General features: G+C 36.3%; 2 protein-coding genes across 3 annotated transcripts in view; both read left to right on the top strand.

Moving 5' to 3' along the window:
• The first annotated feature begins 2,378 nt into the window (after positions 1 to 2,378).
• Positions 2,379 to 5,632, top strand: creg2 (cellular repressor of E1A-stimulated genes 2). Its single transcript, XM_024286209.2, has 4 exons — positions 2,379 to 2,884; positions 4,325 to 4,494; positions 4,943 to 5,056; positions 5,134 to 5,632. Exons 1-4 carry the CDS (start codon positions 2,477 to 2,479, stop codon positions 5,273 to 5,275), a joined length of 834 nt encoding a protein of 277 aa, XP_024141977.1. The 5' UTR covers positions 2,379 to 2,476; the 3' UTR covers positions 5,276 to 5,632.
• A 904-nt stretch (positions 5,633 to 6,536) lies between these two features.
• The window catches only part of mgat4a (alpha-1,3-mannosyl-glycoprotein 4-beta-N-acetylglucosaminyltransferase A), a 30,558-nt gene continuing 16,218 nt past the window's right edge, over positions 6,537 to 20,876 (top strand). The window contains exons 1-4 of one of the 2 annotated variants that reach the window (XM_024286493.2): positions 6,537 to 6,921; positions 7,479 to 7,884; positions 19,923 to 20,090; positions 20,571 to 20,711. In XM_024286493.2, coding sequence (XP_024142261.1) covers positions 7,791 to 7,884; positions 19,923 to 20,090; positions 20,571 to 20,711 — 403 coding nt within the window. In that variant the 5' untranslated portion in view covers positions 6,537 to 6,921; positions 7,479 to 7,790. Of the gene's footprint in view, positions 7,885 to 19,922; positions 20,091 to 20,570; positions 20,712 to 20,876 lie in introns of both variants that reach the window. The other variant, XM_036209625.1, reaches the window with a different exon arrangement.

Raw genomic sequence — 20,876 nt, 5'->3', positions numbered from 1 at the left:
GTTAGCGCTCTCACTCTGAAGCAAAAAGGTCGTGGTTTGAATCCCGTCCGGGACCTTTTGATGTGGAGTTTACATGTTTTCCCCATGCATGTGCTGGTCTTTTCCAGGCATGCCGGCTTCCTCTTATGGTCCAAAAACATCCTTTTTAGGTTAATTAGTTACTGAAGTCTCCCTATGTGTGCATCGGTGGCCCTGCAACAGACTGGTGACCTAGTCTAGCAAACCCGTGACCCCAAATGGGAACGATGCTTTTAGTTAGTACATTTTGTTGAGTCTTGTAAAGGACAACTGTAGCTTTAAGAGTGCACATTTTTGGGGATTGCCCTGTAAATAAGCCAGATTCAGTTTTTCCTTTTTCAAATGGCCCTAATGTTGCAAAGCACATTTCAGGAAAAAAATGAAGGTATGAAGTTATACCCCTTAGTTGAAATAACAGTCACAAAGGCAGAAAATATCCTTCGACCCACTGAAACCTGAATTCATTTACGGCTGTGGGAGAAAAAAAAAAAACTTTCACAAAGATGCTAAATTAAATTCATTTTGGAGTAGTTTGATGCATACTTGTATCAAAAGGCATCAAGGGGTTAAAAGCTTATTAATGGAGACTGATTCTGTCTTTCTGCTTTGTAAATGCAATTTGACTTAATACGATTAAAATTATAGAATTTTCTCTATTAAAAAACAAAAAATAATCTTTGGCCAGTTTTTGTAGTTTTTCTATTAGTATAGGATGTTGGAGTGCATTTTTACCTAAAAACAGCTTATTTAAAATGTTCCACCTGAAAGTGATTATTCACTGGAAAGGCACCCGAACATTTGGAGCAAAAAATAACTGCACATAAATGTAGCATTTGGCCAGCCTGATTGGTTGTTTCGTGAGAGTTTTTAGAGAATTCATTTCCAGCGTGTATGAGAAAAATGTGCACACTTCAGCATAATATTGAGTTAAGACTTTCTGAGCCTCTCAGCTGTATTGTAATGACGACTGCGAACTGGTGTCAGCAGTTTCCTCCTATTTTTAAAGAGCTTTAATAGATGGATTCATCAAAGGTTGGGTCTCAAACTTCTACACCACATCCAGCCTTCACCTCCACTGTAGGCTCCCCAACTATATGACTATGAGTACGACAAATGTGAACTATTTCATAAATATCCACGCCTAAAACAATGTTTTCTAACACAAAGCAACCACAGAAAGAAAGGAGAAAAAAATTGAGTCTGTTTCAAAATCTGAGAGATAAGCTGAGGATGAACAGCCTTTTGCTCATCATCAGAGTTAAGAAAACAAGAGCATGAAGTTGAAATATTTAGAGGAATTGTTAGTGCACATAGTTTTTATTTATAGGACAAAATTGGTGTCATTACTCAAAGTGCCATTATAAATTTGATTAAAGAAAAATAAGAGCTGCCGTGTGTCTAATCAGATGGAGTGAGAGTAAGCAATGACAATGTTTCAGATTATTTTTAGATATGGTAAAAAAAAACTTAGTTTGTACTTTTTTATTGGATTGCTTTCAAACATGCTAATGATTAGAATGTTTTTTATAATATAATATAATATAATATAATATAATATAATATAATATAATATAATATAATATAATATAATATAATATAATATAATATAATTATAGAACATAATAATTAAAACATGTTTGGAAAAAAAAGTGTGTATGAAAAAGAACCACCAAAGGTTTGGCTTATTAAAGCCTGTCATTTTTTAAAAAATAGCTAATTTTACTATTATGATGACAATAATATAATAATTATAATTGTAAAAAATTGTCATCATCGATATAAAATAATAGTATATGTAAAAGTAACTTTTATATAAACAACTATCCATGTTTAGTTTTACAATCTTGGGTTAATATTGTTAAGAATTTACTTCATTATCCTTACACAAACTAGTATTTATCGTACATCCTTGTATTGTGCCCACACCATGTGCTTTTAACTGTTTCTAAGCATCAGAATATTTTTACATTGTTTTTCAAACCCCCAACTTTTTTCCAGACACACAAAATCCTCAAAATATTTGCATTTATATTTAAAAATTAATCAACAAATAATAATGTTAAAACAACAGTGTATCTTTACAGACATGTGCAATATTTGGTTGTAAAAAATTGCAATACAGTCTATATTTTGACTTTAGATTTATTTGTTTAACCCTGACTTTTATATGCTCTTTTAAACGACTAGAGAGCATCACCATTTCTTGTGCATGTAGTGATGGTCGAGGAAATTCAGATCAATAAAACACTACATTTCTAAAATATTTGTTTTTTTCTTCACAAGTTAAAATAATAATGTGACGTGGTAATGAAAGAGTTTGGGCAGAGTTGTCACCTGCTTCTTTTGGAGTTTGGGACGTTTCTCGCCCACCAGCAGAGGGCGCTGTAGAATTTTCTCTCTGCTGCAGTTTGTAAACAAACACCAGAGTTTGTGGCGGAGGAGACCCCAGCTCAATGACATGAGGCCCCGCTGCTTCCCTCTGGCTCTGTTCGCCTGCCTTCTGTGCCTGGGACAGAGTTACACCCTCAGGAGCTCCGTGTCGTGGGTGGTGTCCTCCAACGATGTGGACGTAGACGATGCGGACCTGTCGGAGGAGGTCGCCCCGGCGTTGCTGGTGGACGGAGCGGGGCTGTGGAAAGCCAACGTCCTCGGGGACAGCATAGAGGCCCCCCGAGAACAGGCCAAGGCCGAGGGGGACGCCGCTGCTGCGCGGCAGTCCTCTCGTCTGTTTTCATACAGAATAGAGAAGGTGAAGAAGGCTGGCAGCAGCGCTCCTCCTCCTCACCAGGAGACAGCCAGAACCGCCAGATACATCGCTCATTACAGCGACTGGGGACACTTAGCCACTATTTCAACTCTAGACAAGGTAACGCGAGAACTGTGGGGGTGTCCTAATTTATACCTGTGTGTTCCAGATGTTTTCTTCTTTATTTTGACATCTAAATAGACACATTTTATCATGTTGCTCTTAATGTAAACTATCTACGGAAGCCCCAAGAGGCCAAAAAAGTCAAGTTTTTAGAAGAAAATGTTTTTTATAATCTAAAAGAAAAAATAGAGTCAAAACAATCAGACAACGGAGCTTTGCAGAATGTTAGTTTCCATTTTATGTTCCAATCTAAAAATTATTTGGTCTATTGTTAAAGTATTATCAGTGGTCTTTACATTATGCTGTTTTTAACCATAAGAAACAAACAAACAAACAAACAAAAAAAATCCTCTGTTGGTGTTGTTTTCAAGGACATTGTTTCTGCAGAGCTGCAAAAGTTCGTTAGAAATTCACCTTCAAGTTGTGGACAAGAGAAACCCCACCCCCTTCCCCTCCTCATAGCTGAGAGCTCTCCATTTACACTCTCTCCCACTAACTTACAGCCCTTTACACCCTAACATTAGTGGCACATCAAAAATGGCGAGCAATGTTTGAGCTGTCCAGTGGGGATGTAACGATTCAGTCAAGCTACAATTCGGTTCACAGTTTTAAAGTGACAATTTCGATTTTTTAACATTTTTTTTCTCAACACAATGAATCAAAGGTATTTTAAGGTCAAGTATGTTTTCTTTTTGCTCCTTACATCAAACTTTCTTTTCAGTCATAAAACACAAAAGACTTAAAACAACCATCAAAAGAGGAACATAAGACAGTAGGAAACACAGGCACTGTATAGATTAAAACATAGAAGGGATTAAATGTACAGATTATAAACATTAAAAGCCAACTAAATAAATACATAAATAAAATAAGTTAATTGTATGAGTTAAAAAATTCAATAGATGCAGAAATTCTCACATCCTCTGGTACATTATTCCACAGATGAGAACCACAGTATTGAAAAGAGGCCTTGCCATGAGTCCCAGTTCTCATAATAGATATCCTTAAGAAAGCAGAACCTGAGGATCAAGGATTTAGCTAGATCTTCCTCCCAAACAATTCATTTTAAAGAGCTTACCAGGTAAATAGTTATATTAAAAAATGGGGGTAAATAAAATGTATGTAATCAGATGGTTTAAAATGGTCATTTTTGTTTATTTACTTTTTGTTTTAAATCTAAAAGTACACGTAAACTAAGATATTAGGGTAATAAAATACAGGAAGTCATTTTTTTTAAAATAAACATTAAAACAATTAACATACTTTATTGTTTTACATAGCTATCATTTAATTATTCTTCAGTTTTCCATTATTTCCTCACAAAATATCCTGAAGTTCCGTCATTCTCCTTAAAAACGAGCAAAACATTTACATTTGGGGTTAAATTAATTAGCAAGACCTTGTTTTTGTCTCTATTTTTGTTGATTTTTCACTCAGATCAAGGGCCTACCTTTTGGAAACATCTTTTCTGTCAGCGATGGACCTCTGGACAACAGCACTGGAGTCATCTATTTTTATGTGACTCCTATGGACAACACTGTGGCAGACCTGAAAAGTAACCCGTACGCTTCTCTCACCTTCTCTGAGGCGGAGGGAGAATTCTGCAGGTCAGTGTGAACTTGCTGGTAAAAAAAAATGATGTACGCTTTTACAAATATATATTTACACACACTTTTTTATTCATGTTTTGATTAAAAGATAAAAGTGTTAAAGAAGACCAAAAAACCTAACTATTCTTGTGTACACTGATAATGTAAAATAAGTTAATGACAGATGAGCTGACGAGACAGATGTTCTTTTGTTGGTCTTCCAGCACTTTACTTTTAAAAATGAAAATAATGTTTTTTTAACATGTTCTTGTGCTATTTTTCTAATGAAGGGGGACATATATTAAGAAAATTAAGCTTAAATTTTTTTGAGTAAATGACAAAAGTCCAAAATGTGCATTTTTGTTGGTTGAAGTACCTGCTTTAGATGTGCAACTACATTTTGCTTGTTAATTAAAGCTTTTAATAGCAGCAGATTACGTAATAAGCTTTTTTTACGTGCTTAAAGGCAGATGATGTATGATCCTGAAGATCCCAGGTGTGCTCGTCTGACACTGACAGGCAAAATGGTCGAAGTTCTCCCAGAAGAGCTCGCTTTTGCAAAGGAGGCAATGTTCTCAAGGTAACCTAGTTAGCAGCAGGTGCAGTTTGCTGAGGCTGCATTCGCCACATTCATTCTCGCGTGCATCTTCTTGACAGACATCCCGTGATGGCCAAGTGGCCTGTGGGACACAAGTGGTTTTTCATGAAGATGGATCTGGTTCAGGTCTGGCTGCAGGACTGGATCGGTGGAGTGTCTCTCGTTCCAGTGGAGGACTATTTCAAAGCGACACCCTTCTGAGGTTCACTCTTGCCTTACATGATGATCCATGGAAACATGCAGAGCGTTTCTGGTTTTTTGCACCACAAGCAACACTCAACAAGCCGGGAGAATTCACAAAGCAGGCGAAGCAAAGAAAACCTCTCTGTCATGTTCATATATGTTCAAAATGAGGGGGAAAATGATGGAGAAAAGTATCTAAACATACACTACATTGAGAGAGGAGGAGAATCCTTGTTAGGATGGTGCCTGATGATGCATGAATGTATTAATATTCAATAAAGTATTAAAAATGAACTATAACATGTAATGTACATTTTCAAAACAAATGAATTTTACAACTATATTAAAATTAAACAAAGAAAGTAATAAAAACTGTTTGCTCATTTATTCTTGCAACACTGCTTCTTTAATAATCTTGTACTGTTAAAAAATCTGTTTGTTTTCATGTCAAAGCAACCTTGTGGATGAGCTGCAAAGCTGTTATGTATTTAAAAATGTTTTAAATCATTTCAAAGTTGACCAATCTTTTAAATGAGGAACACGTTTTGCAATGGGTGTTTTAGACTTTAAAGTCTTCAATATCTTCAAGATAAAATTTACTTTGAAAGTAAAGAAGAAGTTGTAACATTTTAAAAGAGTGTTAATTAAAAGAGTCAGAAAAATTATATGGATAGAAGTTTAATTGATCCCATGATAGGGAATTTTATTTTATTGTACAGTTACTTTTTGGGTAAAGGATTTTAAGAAAAAGCATAAATAAATTTTGGGGTTAAGGCAAAGTTGTAATGACTCTCAACAATCTGATCCAAATTAAATCTAGCTGTAGTTTGTAACTAATCAATTTATGGTTAATTTACATCATTTTTTCCATTAATTAAAATATCCTTTTAGTTTGATAAGTGTGCAAATATACGTTATAATAAAAGTCAGGCAGTATACTTGAAGCTTACTTTTAGAATACATTTTATGGTATGATTAAAATGTGCCAATTTTAGTCTGAAGAAGTAAATTTAGTATACCAACTACACCACAGGTACATGGTCTATAGCAGACTTGCTAATATACTTCAAAAAATAAAATCCAACTGTACCTGTTTTTGTAAAAGTTATGTCAAATGAACGATGAAAACCACTTTTTAGCCAACATCTTTTAGAACCTTGGGGACCTTTCTTTCTACCATTTCATCTTTGCTCAAAGGATTTGTGAAAAAAATATTCGTAAGCTTTTATAAAACATAACTCTAAAAGTAAATATATTGATATTTTTTATAATTTTTGAATATAGTGAATTATTGGGGGAAACGTTCAAAGTAATATAATTTAAAGAGAAACTCCTAATTTGGTGTCCAGGATTTATTTAATCTGAAAAAATCATAATTGTAAGGCAATTGGGACTTTTTAATACTTATTTTTGCACAACGTAGCAGGTTATGTTTTATTTATTTAAAACAAATCTTTTTTTTTTTTTGATAAAGGGAAACAATGAAAGTACTGTTTTTTTTCATATTAAGTTAATAAAACGACACATATAGGAAGAAGGCTTTTAAATTTTTAAATTCAGCAGCATTTCCGGTTTATCCCAGAAGCTGAAACGGTAGTACCTTTATTTTGAAAATGTATAACGGAAAAGTGGTTGCTGCTTATCAAACGTGACAGGTGGAAGCTGTGAGTTAGTTTACGTTTTTGGCGTAGATATTTAGGAAAATGTATGGAGGCAGCGGGTCGTAACATTGCCTTAATGTTTGTTGTAAACAGAGGTAAAAGATTAAAGCTAACTGCCGCTCATAAACAGGCCAGAGAGCCGCTTTTTGCGTCGGCAGCTTCGGTTTTACACACTGTAGACAGAGAGGGTACAATGTTAGCTTGACGGCTAATTCGGTTTGCCTAACTGTGTCGCAGCCGACCGGTTACACATTTAGCTTACCTATGACGTTGAGCGAGGAGCACGCTGAATTTTATTTTATTTATTTATTTTTCCCCTTTAAATTCCATGTATATGTTTGGCCAGTCACAGCAGAATCAGCGTGATTTGAGGCGTCGCCTAGCGGACACCGTCAGAGTCCGAACCAGCCTATCGCGTAAGATCAGCCAAAGCACTTGATATGCCATATCTAGTCTAACTTGTAGCTAACGAGGCTATTTGGGAAATCAGAATGAATCTCCCGGGCTGCTAGTTATCCGAGGGGGAATGACCATGTAAGCTGTACCGTTTCGACAATCAGGTGACCCGGGTATGATCGCCATTGGATCGTACAGGAGCAGGTTTCACTTCCAAGAAGACGGACAAGAAGCGACGCTCTGAGACGGGGGGCCACACGGTAGAAATCGCCTCTCAGCGGAAAAGTCTGCATCCCAGTTTTGCTATCTGGACTGTTTGCGGTTTGGCGCGCCCTTATGTCTTCGCCTACGCCCGTCTCAACATCCTGAAGCCGTGAGAGACGGACGGACGGACGGACGGAGGGAGGGAGGCAGGCAGGCAGAGGCAGCTCCGGGGTCCGTGACACTTAGCCAAGGATAGGCATCGCTGAAATGAGATGAGGCTCAGAAATGGAACTGTGGCCACTGCGATTGTTTTCTTCACCTCCTTCCTCAGCCTCTCCTGGTACACAGCATGGCAGAACGGCAAAGGTAAGAGGACCCCCCCACTTCCCGCACATGTCCTGCCAAGGACTTGAGTGAATGTGGTTGATGTGTTTCACTCTTCCTGGATCTCCTTATTTCTTTACACCCCCAAGCTTCTCTCTTGTTTGTGAGTTTATCTGTTTTAAAATGATATTAGTCTTTTTTATTTTCTTAAAAACTTTCATCTTAATTTAAGCAGTGAAATATAAAAATGGGAGGAATTTGCCATTTGAAGACTTATGATCCCCTAATAATATTGCAGAGGACAAGCAGATGACATAAGTCAAGTAAAGATAATCTAAGCACTAAATCAACATCTGACACAGTTGCAAGTTATCTAACAGCACTTTGCTTCACACTAATAAAACTCAAAAGCATCAATCAGATGGTCCTGTTCTGAGCTGTAAGCCGGTCTTTTTGGGCTGGACTTTTGCCTCAAAGGGTGTTTTGGGGGGTAACTCTTTGTTTGCGTGAGGAGGGTTGGGACTTTTCGTCTGCTTATCAGTTATGTGCAAATACTACAGGCTTACCCAATCCTTTAGAACTACCCTTGTTTATTTAGTTTAGCTTACTGGCTGCACATTAGCTTGGTCTGGTGATTTGAGGTTGACCTAATGCACCTCATTTCAGGTCATCGCTGCATTTAGGATGACTGAAATACAAGTAGAATGGGTTGTTAAAGGCCATTTGTAAATACCCCTAATGCAAGCTGGTTAATACAGCTAAGGACATGGTTTTTAATTTTTTTAATGATTTAATTACTTCAACAGGTTAACGACACAAGTCAATGACAATGATGTTTTTGATGTTCTTGTGGAATTTTCCTGATAATGGAGGACATATATAAAGAACAAACTTCATTTTGGAGTATTTATTTTTTCATTTTTTATGAATCAGAAGCAGACGACAAAGCGCTGTTTGAAAAGGCTTGTAGTTGTGATGTAGAAACTGCTAATGGCAGGCCAGATCCATGTAAGTCTTTGTTTCCTTCGTCTGAGCAGGAATCTGGTGCAAAACTTTACAGTTGGATTGCTCCAGTATTGTTCAGTAGTTTCACTTTTACCGCTAATGTTAGGTTGGCGGTGTGTGAGGGGCTGTGAAGCAGTGGGGGAGCATGTAAACACGTGGATGATGGGCACTGAGGGTAGGCTTACTCCATGCCAACAGTCCCACCCACAATTTAGAGAATTTCTAATGAACTCCTGCCGCTCTGCAGACGCGATGTCCTTGAAAATGGCTTTTTTGTGGCTAAAAACTGCATAATTATAATTAAAAGACCAGTGGAAATGCTTTGAAAACAGATCAAAAGATGATTGGAGTGGGATTTTAGTGACATGTATTTTCATTAAATAGCCTACTGCTGTGATGAATTGATGTTTGTTTTTGACAAACATGAGGAGTTTATGATCTCTGAGCTGTTTATAACCTATAGTGAATGCATTATCCATTAAACCAGATGATACCCCTGTTAAATTTTAAAGATCTGTTAGGAATTACAAACCCAATGTAAAAAATAAATAAATAAAAGGTTGGTCAATATGACCTTAAAAAATCACACCAAATTACATTTTATTTTATTATATTATTGTATTTTTTATTTTAAAACCACATTTAAAAGTTGACCCGAATTCAAAGTGCAACTACAGTAAAAACGCTTGTAAAACAATGCGTCAGGTGTTTTTGAGTTGCTGCTAGCTTTAGCATCTCGTACAGAACCTCACTTTTCCCACTCGACAGAGCGTCTCCGTTTCATGTGTTGAAACAAATCTGTCGTACTCCCACTTTTGGAAGCAACAGCCTTCAAACAGATATTGCAGCATGTTGCTCCAAGCCAGAAGCCACAAAACCGAACCAGTATTCTGTTCTCATTCAGTTCCATAAAACGGAAGAAGAAACTACTTTTTTGAGAACAATTTTCTATCCTAATGTCTGTGTGTCACGAGAGACGGGCGGGCTGACTTTACTACAACAACGGAAGCCCAAGAGACCAGGGAGCTATAAAAATACAATCTAGACTTACCCAAAATTAAAGTTTCTTAAACAGCAAATTGGAGTTAACCGATGGAATCAATTTATTGCCCTACGATGAAACTAGTGTCTTATAAGTTGGAAAAATATTGATTTTTTTATTTTATCTTACTAGATTACCCGAAGTATGTAGCAGACATCTATTTTTATTCTTCTTTTTAACACCCAAAACCTGCAAGGTTATCGAGTGCCTGACTCTGTAAAAGTTAAAGTTAAAGTCCCACTATTTGTGGGGGAGCGGTGAGCTGCTGACACAGCCGCGCTCGGGAACCATTTGGTGGTTTAACTCCCCAGTCCAACTCCTTAGTGCTGAGTGCCAAGCAGGGAGGCACTGGGTCCCATTTTTAAAGTCTTTGGTATGACTCGGCCGGGATTTGAACCCACGACCTTCCAATCTCAGGACGGACACTCTTCCACAAGGCCACTGAGCTGGTTCTATTTGGAGCTGCAATTTCAATCTTTGCTTATAAAAGTTTTGTAACCTGTACTAAATGGGTCCTTAGACTGTAAGAAGATATACTCCATAATCAGTTTTGTTATTTGTTACCTACATTTTTTTTCTAGAACATGGGCTTTGAACAATAAGGCGCCTTGCTCCTATTAAAGGTTCAATGTGTGGGAGAGATTAGCATTGGGTTTGCAGGCAGTAGCCTCTAACAGGCAGTGTACCACAGTATCCCACCAATCTATGGGGTTTCAGAAAGCTCAACATTGTACATTTGTAAGCAAAGCTGGTTTCAGTAATTAATCTAGGGTTTGAAATGGAATCCATGTATGGTGAGAACTTAGATGTTCATATTTTATTTTGAAACAGACAGAAAAGTTGAAAAATATTTGACGTAATCTTTGAAATGAATGCTTTAAACTCCTTTTCTTCTCTTCTTGTGACAAAATTAGCATCTGCAGTATTTTTGAAAGCAAATGATCTTTGCACTTGCTTTGTATCTTCAGTTTTAGGTGTTTTTTTGTTGTTAATTTCTGCATTTGTTTAGTAATTTCTCCCACTTTTTAAAATGTTGGTGATAGATTTGAACACAACATAGACTATTGATAAAAGCAGCAAGTTGGATCAGTATAAAATGATATTTACTTTACAGCCAAGAAGACTGTAGCAAAAACCGTTTTCCTCTCAGTACACAAATAGAATCTGTTGAGAATGTGGTTTATTTCTTCAGACCGACAGAGCGTTTTCCTTTTTATGGAGTCACACCTTCAAAGAAAAACATCAGAAAAGTAATAAAATGTTTATCTGGACCCAGCTGTTGCAGTGTAAAACGTTGTACTAAAAACATGACAAATCTTCAAAAAACTGTTTAACAGCAAAAGAGGGAATAACTTGCTGAAATATTTAACAAATATCTCTATTTTGGGTAAAGTATAGGTGCATCCCGATAAAAATGACATAATGAAATAGAAAGACAGGTCGTTCTGGTTACTTAGTCAACATGTTCATCGAATATTTCTAAATAGTTCTGTTTGAGGCCAAAATAGCACATATAAAGAACATTTAGTCATGTCGTTACAAGCTACTTCAGCTCTACAATGAATGTTTTTACAACAAACCAAAGGGTTTGTTTGGAACCAAAGGCTTTGGTAATGTGGGTCACATGACAATACTTTTAACAGTACATGTAAGGTAAGACGAAAAAATAAGTACTTTTTTTGTAGGGCTATAATAACTCGTTTTAACAATGATTTGATTCATATTGTGATTTGTGGTTAGAGATAAGATTCAGTTATTTGTTCATTTTGGAAAATTTGATTTACTGGCCTAAATCAATCCAGGAGATCTTAACTAAAACTTCAAGCAGTGTGACTCAGAGATAAATTTCTTGTATTTCTTCAAGATAATCAAGTGTAAATTAAGCAAACAAGTAAATAAGATTTAACGGCAAATCCATTTACTACTTAGTTTTATGAAGTTCAGCCCACTGTTGTTTTTCCACATCAAATTAATAAAAAAGGGACATTATTAGAACACTCTATGACACTGTATGGTCGCATGATTTTGATTAATTCAAAGAGTTTCCCCACATTGGACTGTAATGATGGCTAATCATTTTTTGCTGCCATTACATCTGTGTTGTCTGCTGTGTTGGCACTTGTTCATTTTTATGTTCTAGTAAAATAAACTTGCCCTACCTCAATTAATATGGTATTTTCAAAGATCGACTTATGCAATTTTAAACACTTCCATAATGGTATAGGTTGATTTGTTTAACAGCTCGTCTCAGACAGATTGGAATATAAATCGGTTCACAGATTAAGCCAACTAATTATTACATCCCTACTTTTTTATGGTTGATGAGCGCATAGTATGAAGCTAAGAAAAATCAACATTGTTTAGGGAATCTTCAAATTGGGTTGTTGAATCTACAGGCTGCAGTTAATGTTGGTAATTTCTTCCCATTTGTTATCCACAAAGTTTTCCTTCCTGTTTTGAATGTTGAGTTTCAGGCATCGCTTTTCTTGCGCTTGTTTTGCTGCTGTCAGGAAGAGCTTTGCTAGTCAGCTGTCTAAACACTCCACATTCACAATGTGTACTTCACTGGGAGTCCCATCCATTCCCCCGGTGAGAGAATATTCTCTGGTTTCTCTGTGGATTTTATCTCAAGTGAACTGTAACTCCCTTGTGCATAGAACAAATGTTATTCATGTACATATAGTTTGCATACTTTCTTGTTATTTTTATAAAACCAAATGTAAAAGCCTATCTTTTTTTTTAAGAAAACCATAGTTAAAAAGTCAAAAATGAAACCATGTATATCAAAGTTTATTATTCTACAAACAAATGACACAAACTTGAGTTGATTTTGAACTCAATTCCAGACTATATGATTGGTTAACAGTGAATTGATACTGATCTGATAGTTGTCTACTCTGACCTCTGCAAAGAATTGAAAGAGCTTTGGCAGCTTTTACTGCTGCTGATGGGACCTTCTAGATGTAATCAATATCTCAAATTGGGTAATGTCTGGCATTTATCCCAAGTGATTGAACTATGTTTTGAAGAATAAAAAAATGATTTTTTTGGCACTGGTAAAGACTTGCAGAAAGTTGAATTGATCCTTCTTCTCAATTTTTTTTAAATTTTACAATATTTAGTGTGTAAAAAAAAAATGAAAAAAAAGTAAAATGTTTTGTCTGTAGAAACACATTGTTTAATGATGGTTATGTTAAAGTATCTTTATGTAGTTCTTTTAACCATTGATGGCCAAAATCATTGAATTCATTTAGTTCACTACTACCAAGGACCAAAAGTGTATTGTTTTTGCAAAAGTTGCTTCCTCTTTTCTTGAACACGACATGTCCCTTCGCAGCGTTAATACAGGCTTGGTTTTTTTCCATCATCACGTCCTTCTTAACACAATAGGCCAAAAATAGCACGTGTTATTGCAGTAAAGGAGATGAATGAACAAGCAGCTGCTATGAGGACGAATAGCTGCATGATGTGTTGGGCTGTGGCTTTCTGGCTCTTTTCCTGTTTTTGGCCTTAGTTCGCATTTGCCTGCATATGTTTGTCTGTATGCTTGGTTTCAATTTGTGAGGCGAGACGTTGTGCCAGACAAACCCTAAGTGGCTGGCAAAGGAAAGAAGAATAGACATTAAGGAGGAAGATAAGAAGAGGTTGAGGATGGAGAGAGAAGGCAGTGGGTGCTGACAAGGCTGTGAAAAAGTCAGATAGAGACCGCACAAATGCACACATTGCTCTTTGTCTTATACAGTCAGTACTCTGTTTAATTAGTTATTTTCAGTTGTGAGTTAAGACTAGATCCTCTATTTGGCTCTTGGTCCGCCTTTCACTTCTTCTACTCACTGCTCTCCATTCATTCATACATCAGTCTCTGTGTCTGAGCAGCATTCCCAGACACCACACAATGAGTTGTTACTGTTCAACTCTGAAAAGCTCTGTTCATCATGCACTGTCACAGGACTTATAGACATACTGGGTCATCAAGTGACTAGATCCAGTTGTTTACATTTCATCTTCATCATTGAATCAATCATTTTTAACCAATATCCTAACACACCAGGTTCCCTAAAATTTGTTATGTTATTCAAAATATGCATATTTTGATTTTATTAAAACAAATATGTAACTATGTATTGGTTCAACTGGAATTGGAGACTTTTTTCATATTCAGATGACTTGCAAATAGGACTTTTCCTGTGAAATTCGTTCTTTATGTTCGCTGGAATCCTAAACCTCAGAGACCAGCACACGCGAATGACAAACAAAAATAACTTTACCAAGTAACTACACTTAATCTGGCTATGAAAAAATATCATGAGGAAATGTGTTTTTACAATTACGATAAATCATTTTCATTTTCCATAGAACTTTTTTCCCTTGTAAATTAGTTTCTTGCTATGTTCTTGGTTTAAGTAAACAAAATAAAAGAACATTGATATTACCGGTATGCACATCAACCGCATTTACATGATTCCACTGTTTTATTGACTTCAGTATTTCATAGACAGCAGCAGTAGACTCGGATATGTGTGTCATAAACCAGTTGAAGTTAAACCTATCATCAGAATGGAAAAAACAGGAGTTTTAAGGAGGTAGATTTATTTTACTATAACATTAAAAGGACTGTCATCAGAGCGGACAACACAGATCAACAATCATTACAGTCCAATGTGTGGAAACTCTTTGAATTAAGCAAAGACATGTGACCATACAGTGTGGTACAATGTTTTAATAATGTTCTCCTTGTATTATTTTGATGTGGTAAAACAGTGGGCTGAACTCTATGAAACTAAAATTTGAATGGATTTGATATTCAGTCTTGTTTACTTGTTTTTACACATATTTAATTTACACTTGATTATCTTGAAAGAAATACAAGGAATTTAGAAAACTCTGAATCTCTGAGTCACATTGGCTGAAGTTGATTTATGCGTGTGAATTTAATTGTCCAAAATAAACAAATATCGACTGAATCGTATCAACAACCACAAATGTGTCATATTAATTTATTCAGTTATTGTTAGCACTACTGTGAGAAATAGGGTTATTGAATGTTTATTGTTAAGCACACATAACACACATTACTCACTGTGGTTCAGCCCACTGTAATTGACCCAACTTGGTTGAAGCAGGATTTTGATTGGACACTTTTTTGCTTGCATCACATGTACATAAAAATTCAATACAACAGGAAGAGAAACTAACAAATATTTTACTTCCTGATCAGTTCTTTACCTTTTGACAACATAATCTTGACCGCATCTCTTGCTTTGAACCAATACTGCTGTTACTCACGGTGCTAGATCCATTTTTCAATTCCATATCTGTATCCTGACCTTTACATCTCTACATTTTTTCAGCTCAAACTGGAAACAATAAAACTTCCTGTTGCAATCCAGGCTGACATTGTCCTTTTGGATGATGTTTATTATTACCTGTTGATATGCAGTTGTTGGCTTTCATTCAAGCATTGTGACAGTTTAACAAACCAAATAAGAATACCCCAGAAAGTAAAGCCTTACCCCGTGAAGATAAGAAGCAATGAATAGATGAGTGAATGGTAGAAATGTCCATCTTAATCATTTAGAGAACAAGTGACGTTCAAGAAAAGAAAAATAAAGTTAACGTATCTGTTGTGCTGATAGTTGAGTTCCTTCTCTGATAAGTTTAGGGGGAAGTGAGCTTGACGGCCCGTGCTTTCAGGTTTTTATTTTTTGTAAACACACTGACAAGGAATTGTCTGCAGGAGTTTATCATGACGATGTGATTGAAGAACAGTGGTTGGAGGTCAAGTCACACATTGAGTGAAGAAAAAAAGTCTCAAATCTATCTTAGATTGTGCAGATCTGTGATTATTTATTATTATCTGAGATTTTTAAATTATGCATCCTACGGAAGTGTTTGACTGTATTTCAAAGATGAAAGAAGATTTTTTTGGTTTATGGAAAGATGAAACAGATGGATATTTAATACCTACAGACTTTAGAGGCTCTTGGACTTCCATCAACATTCATATAACTTCAGTGCTTTTTGGTTATTTATATTCATTCTTTTATCAACGTTTGCTGGTTTTTCTGTCTTAATTATCAAATAGTTCAGTGAAACTTTTAAGGTCAAAATTTTATCTAACCATAACTAGTATCCCTTTTTCTTGCGTCAGAATCTGTGAAGAATAGAATACAAATGCTCTTTGTTTTGTAAGAGAAAATGAGCGTTTGATATTGTGGAGAACCACACTCTGCACTCTGTGCATGCATCATGCAATGCATTGTAGCTCCTAAATGACCACTTTTGTCTTACTTTCAATGCTGAAAAGCAGCACAAGTGACTAAAGTCTCTACAGTTTTCTTTGGTTTAAACCAATTCTTGCACTTTTTTTACCCTGATTTGTTTTTTTTTTATTTGTTCTGAGTAATTTAAATCAATCCAATGTTATTTGTAGTTGAAAATCTTAAAAAAAAAAAATTGTATGTTTTTCTTTTAAATTATTTTGGGTGGAGTTCTTTTTATTATATATATATACCGTATTTTCCGGACTATAAGTCGCGGTTTTTTTCATAGATTGAATGTCCCTGCGACTTATACTCCAGTGCGACTTATATACGAATTTTTAATGAGATGAGATATGGACCGTAAGTCTAGAGTGCCCTCTTATGGTGATCTATGCAATTACTTTATTTACTTTAGTTATTCAGACGTGACACAAAGGACGAAGAATTTAAGGGATTTAGTGATATGGAGTGAGATTGCGTGCAATTAATTACAGTTAAGATACAAAGTTGATGAGTTCTTGAGGCTATAGTTAAATAAAACTGTTATGTTATATAAATGCTACACCTTTTCGTTTTTTTCATGATGCTAATATGTGAATATGTGTTGACACATATTCAGCCTGTTTTCTATTCACTTATGAATGTTATAACTTACCTTCCAGGATGATGTAATATCGTTTTTTCAACCAGTTTGTAAAATAAATTACTTGAAAAAAATGCGACTTATACTCCAGTGCGACTTATGTATGGTTTTTTCTTCTTCATTATGCATTTTTTGGCCCCTGCGACTTATACTCCGGTGCGACTTATAGTCCGAAAAATACGGTATATATATTTTGAGGGTGTATTACAAATGAACATTAGAGTTTATTACATGTTTAGGCAGTTGAGTTGAGAGTGGGTGGCTCAATCTGTACTTGGAAAAGAGTGATGATGTCATTCCTCTCTGCAGTATTTTGCACACACCATGTCTCACACATTTTATTCAGATCATAAAAACATTATGTCCAAAGTGTTATTTTTCCTTCTATTATCAGCCGGTTGTGTGTTTTAGTTTTAGAGAAACTTTGACAAATAAATGTGCATTTTTAGTGCCGCAAGTGTCTCCCTTTAATGCAGACGGACTGCACTAGCACTGGGTCAGCAGCACTCATGATCATGCTGTCAGCAGCATGCATCAGCAAGTGAGAAAGAGGTGCAGGATCACTGAAGTCATTTAGTGAGCTTTTCCCTGAGCGATGTTGTAACAGGAAGAAGTTTAGGCGTAAGCGTTGGTGCCTTAAGTCCTTCAGATGCATTGGGATAAAACATCAATGTTCCTTGTTCTTATTACACAATGTTTGTGACTCATTACATTGTTACGGCATACATTTGCCTATGTTTACGTTGAAAGTGTCAAACACGTTTGTTGTGCTAAATTTGATGTATTTAATATTGCTTTATTACATTACACAGAGCTTATTTTAAACCAACCGAAAGGCTTTTCTTCATTGTTAATTGCTTATTATCATTAAAAAAAGATTTTTCAGAATTTTGTTTTTTGTTTTATATTATACAAATCATGTATCAAACCGAAGTAAAACTTTAACCCCAAAAACGGTAGAAATGTATTGGGGAAAAATTGAATCATTATAACTCGTCCATAAACTATACCTGACTCTCAGAAAACCAGGTGATAACAGAAGTGGAATAACAGAAATGAGTGTTAAACTCACTTAGCATTACAACGTTATTATGTGAAGCATGTTGTCTCTGTGCACAGATTGCTTTTTGACTCATCTGGTGATTTTCCGGTAGTTTATCAGTTAGCACTCTCACCTCACAGCGAAAAGATCCTCGTTCAAATCACAGTTGGGTTCTTTCTCTGTGTAGTTTGCATGTTCTCCTTGTGGATGTTTGGGGTTTCTCTGGGCACTCTGGCTTTGTTATTAGGCTGCAAAGGTAACTGGTGATTCATAATTGCCCCATTGGCATGAATTGAGTGTGGTTCCTCTGTGATGGCCTGGCACACCATCTCCCACTTCGCCTTTGCCCTAAACTTGCTGGGATAGGCTCCAGCAACTACGACCCATGATTAGAAAATGGAGAGTTAAAGATTCAATAGCTGAACTTCACGTTGATGCGTCTTTGGACATATATTTCTTCTGTTGTCAGGACAAAATCTCTCTGTTTATAGGACTGATTCTTTTAAGCTGGAGAACTTGTATAATAAAATGTTTGGATTGATATGTAAAACTGAGCATGTCAAATACACTATAAAAGTGAGGCAAAAAATTAAGCCAATTTTACCTATAACACAGGCAAAATAGTCTCTTTTGAACACACTCAAAACCACTGGAAATTGTGTTTTTACTGTTTTTTTGTTCTTGTGGCATTTTTGTCATGATGGAGGTCATATGTAAAGTAAATTAAGCTTAAAATTGCATTTCTATGCATTTCTTGTTAATCAGGAGCACACAAAAAAAAGTAAATACAATTGGGAGAGAAAGCCTGTAGATGTAACGCAGAGGTGTCAGAATCCAGGCCTGGGGGGTTGGTGTCCTACATGTTTTTCAACCAACCTGCCATAGAAGCTTCTTATTGGCCAACTCACCCGATCCTGGTAATTATTTTGCCTAAAAAGGGCATAATCACAATGAAAAGACCATAGGAACACTTTCAAAATCAATCAAAAGATGACCAGAGAATGACTTTTAAGTCCAATGAGTCCTTTATTAAAACAAATCTTTGCCCTAGAAAAAAAAAATTACGTCTAATTTTCAAATGTAATGGTTTTGTTTTGATTGTGAAATGGATAAATTAAAATATTTCCTATACATGTAATCATGATGGATTTACTGTGTGTTTTCATGTCCGATGTATTTGGAGGTCAGATTCAAAAAGTATGATTAAAAAGAGACATTGTGCAGCTCAGCGACTCTAAGCCCTTCCAGCATTGCTTACGGTGTTGGAGATCAGTGGAAAATAATCAGATTGTACAGACGTACTCCAGAGCTCTGGTAAATTTAATTGGTTAATGCATTTTGCTCATCTGTTCATTCATACAGCCCTGGTGGACTGGCTGGCTGCATCTATTTCATGTCAATTTAACAATCAGAACTAAACAGTTTCCTCTGTTGGTTCACATATTTTAAAACGATAGCAAACAGAATGTACATGTGTGGATTAACAGGAAAACTCTTAGTTTAAGGGAAAGTCTTTGCTCTTGTTTCTGTGTCGTGTCAGTGTTCTGTGTTCTTTTAAAATGTGATATACAGACGTAGTTTCATTGCAGCAGCTGACGATCAAAGCACTTTGGTGAAGATGAAAGTCTTTTTTTTATGGTTTGAAGTTGCCCTTTTCCCTGAGGTTTGGGATAAATGACAGTGTCGGATGAGCTTCATGCTGGTTCTGTGCTGAAGAGGGGTGGGGTCAGGTTTGATGGACTGTCTGACTCGGTCAGTGATGGAACCAGGTAGACATAGAGAGCCTGTTTGTTTTTAGTGCAGTTCTCTGAGAGAGGGCACAGTCAATCCATCAGGAGATGTAAGCCTGCCAAAAACCTTTTTTCTTTGTGTGTACTCACAAATGCACAACACATGTTAGATCTACATTGAGCTTTTAATGCTGATTTGCTCTTCCTAATGTAGACTCACAATCATTTAAAAAAAAGCTAAACAAAAGGGGGGACGTTTAAATCTGTACACCATTTTACGTAATCAGGAATTGCCAATCATTTGCTGCATACTATTTTTTCTTTACTAATGCGAACCTTTCTTCTTCTGCCACAGAAAAGTTGATAGCATACCAGCGGGAGTTCCATGCTTTGAAAGAGCGCCTCCGTGTGGCAGAACACAGAACCCTGCAGCGTTCGTCCGAGCTCAACAACATTCTAGAGCAGTTCAGGAGAGCCATTGCTGAAACCAACAGCAGCAAAGATGCCCTCATAAACTTCTCAGGTGACCGACACACGCAGACCCCCATGAGCTGATAGCACTGCAGAAAACTTGAATAGTTGACTTCAGACCGTCCTAAACAAGGTCAGACTTCATAACCACTTCATGAAGGCTGACTGAGTCATTTGAATCACAAGACCATTAAGTTACTAAATTAGATTTATTGACTTATTTAATAGGAAACATGGATTCCTCACACACACACACACACACACACATTTTAGTTTCTTATAGCAGTTAATGTTTTACCATTTTTAACTTGTTTTTGTTCGTGACACAGCATATATTCATCTTTATATGTATTATATGCACAATTTTAACATCAGACAGGAGAATTGTGGTTTAGGAAAAAGCATTTTCTCAATTGGATTCAAATCAATGCTTAAGAAGGGTTGTTTTCTAGTTCAGAAAGATACAAATTAATGTTTAATTATGTGGTTGGTGCTTCATTCATTAATCACTGTCATAATTTATTTTTTTTAGATGAAACACAGAAACTACTGAAGGAGCTTGCGAATAAAAAGCCTCTCCAGGTGCCAAACATCTACCACCACCTGCCTCACCTTCTCAACAATGAGGGCAGCCTGAACCCGGCGGTGCAGGTTGGTCTGGGACGCACAGGAGGTGAGAAGTGGAAGTGTGTTTATGAATGTAGCATAAGAGTGACGTCCATGATTTATGGTCCCCATTCTCCACACGGACCCCGGTTTCTCCGGTAAATGAAACCTCCGAACATCGTAACGACCCTGAGGAGTAAAGACGCATGTCCCAACAAGCTTTCCAGCTTTA

The sequence above is a fragment of the Oryzias melastigma genome, linkage group LG21 (assembly GCF_002922805.2).
Source record: "Oryzias melastigma strain HK-1 linkage group LG21, ASM292280v2, whole genome shotgun sequence".
Taxonomy (NCBI): Eukaryota; Metazoa; Chordata; class Actinopteri; order Beloniformes; family Adrianichthyidae; genus Oryzias; species Oryzias melastigma.
Note: the sequence above shows the minus strand (reverse complement) of the source record. Positions and strands in the feature narration are given on the sequence as shown.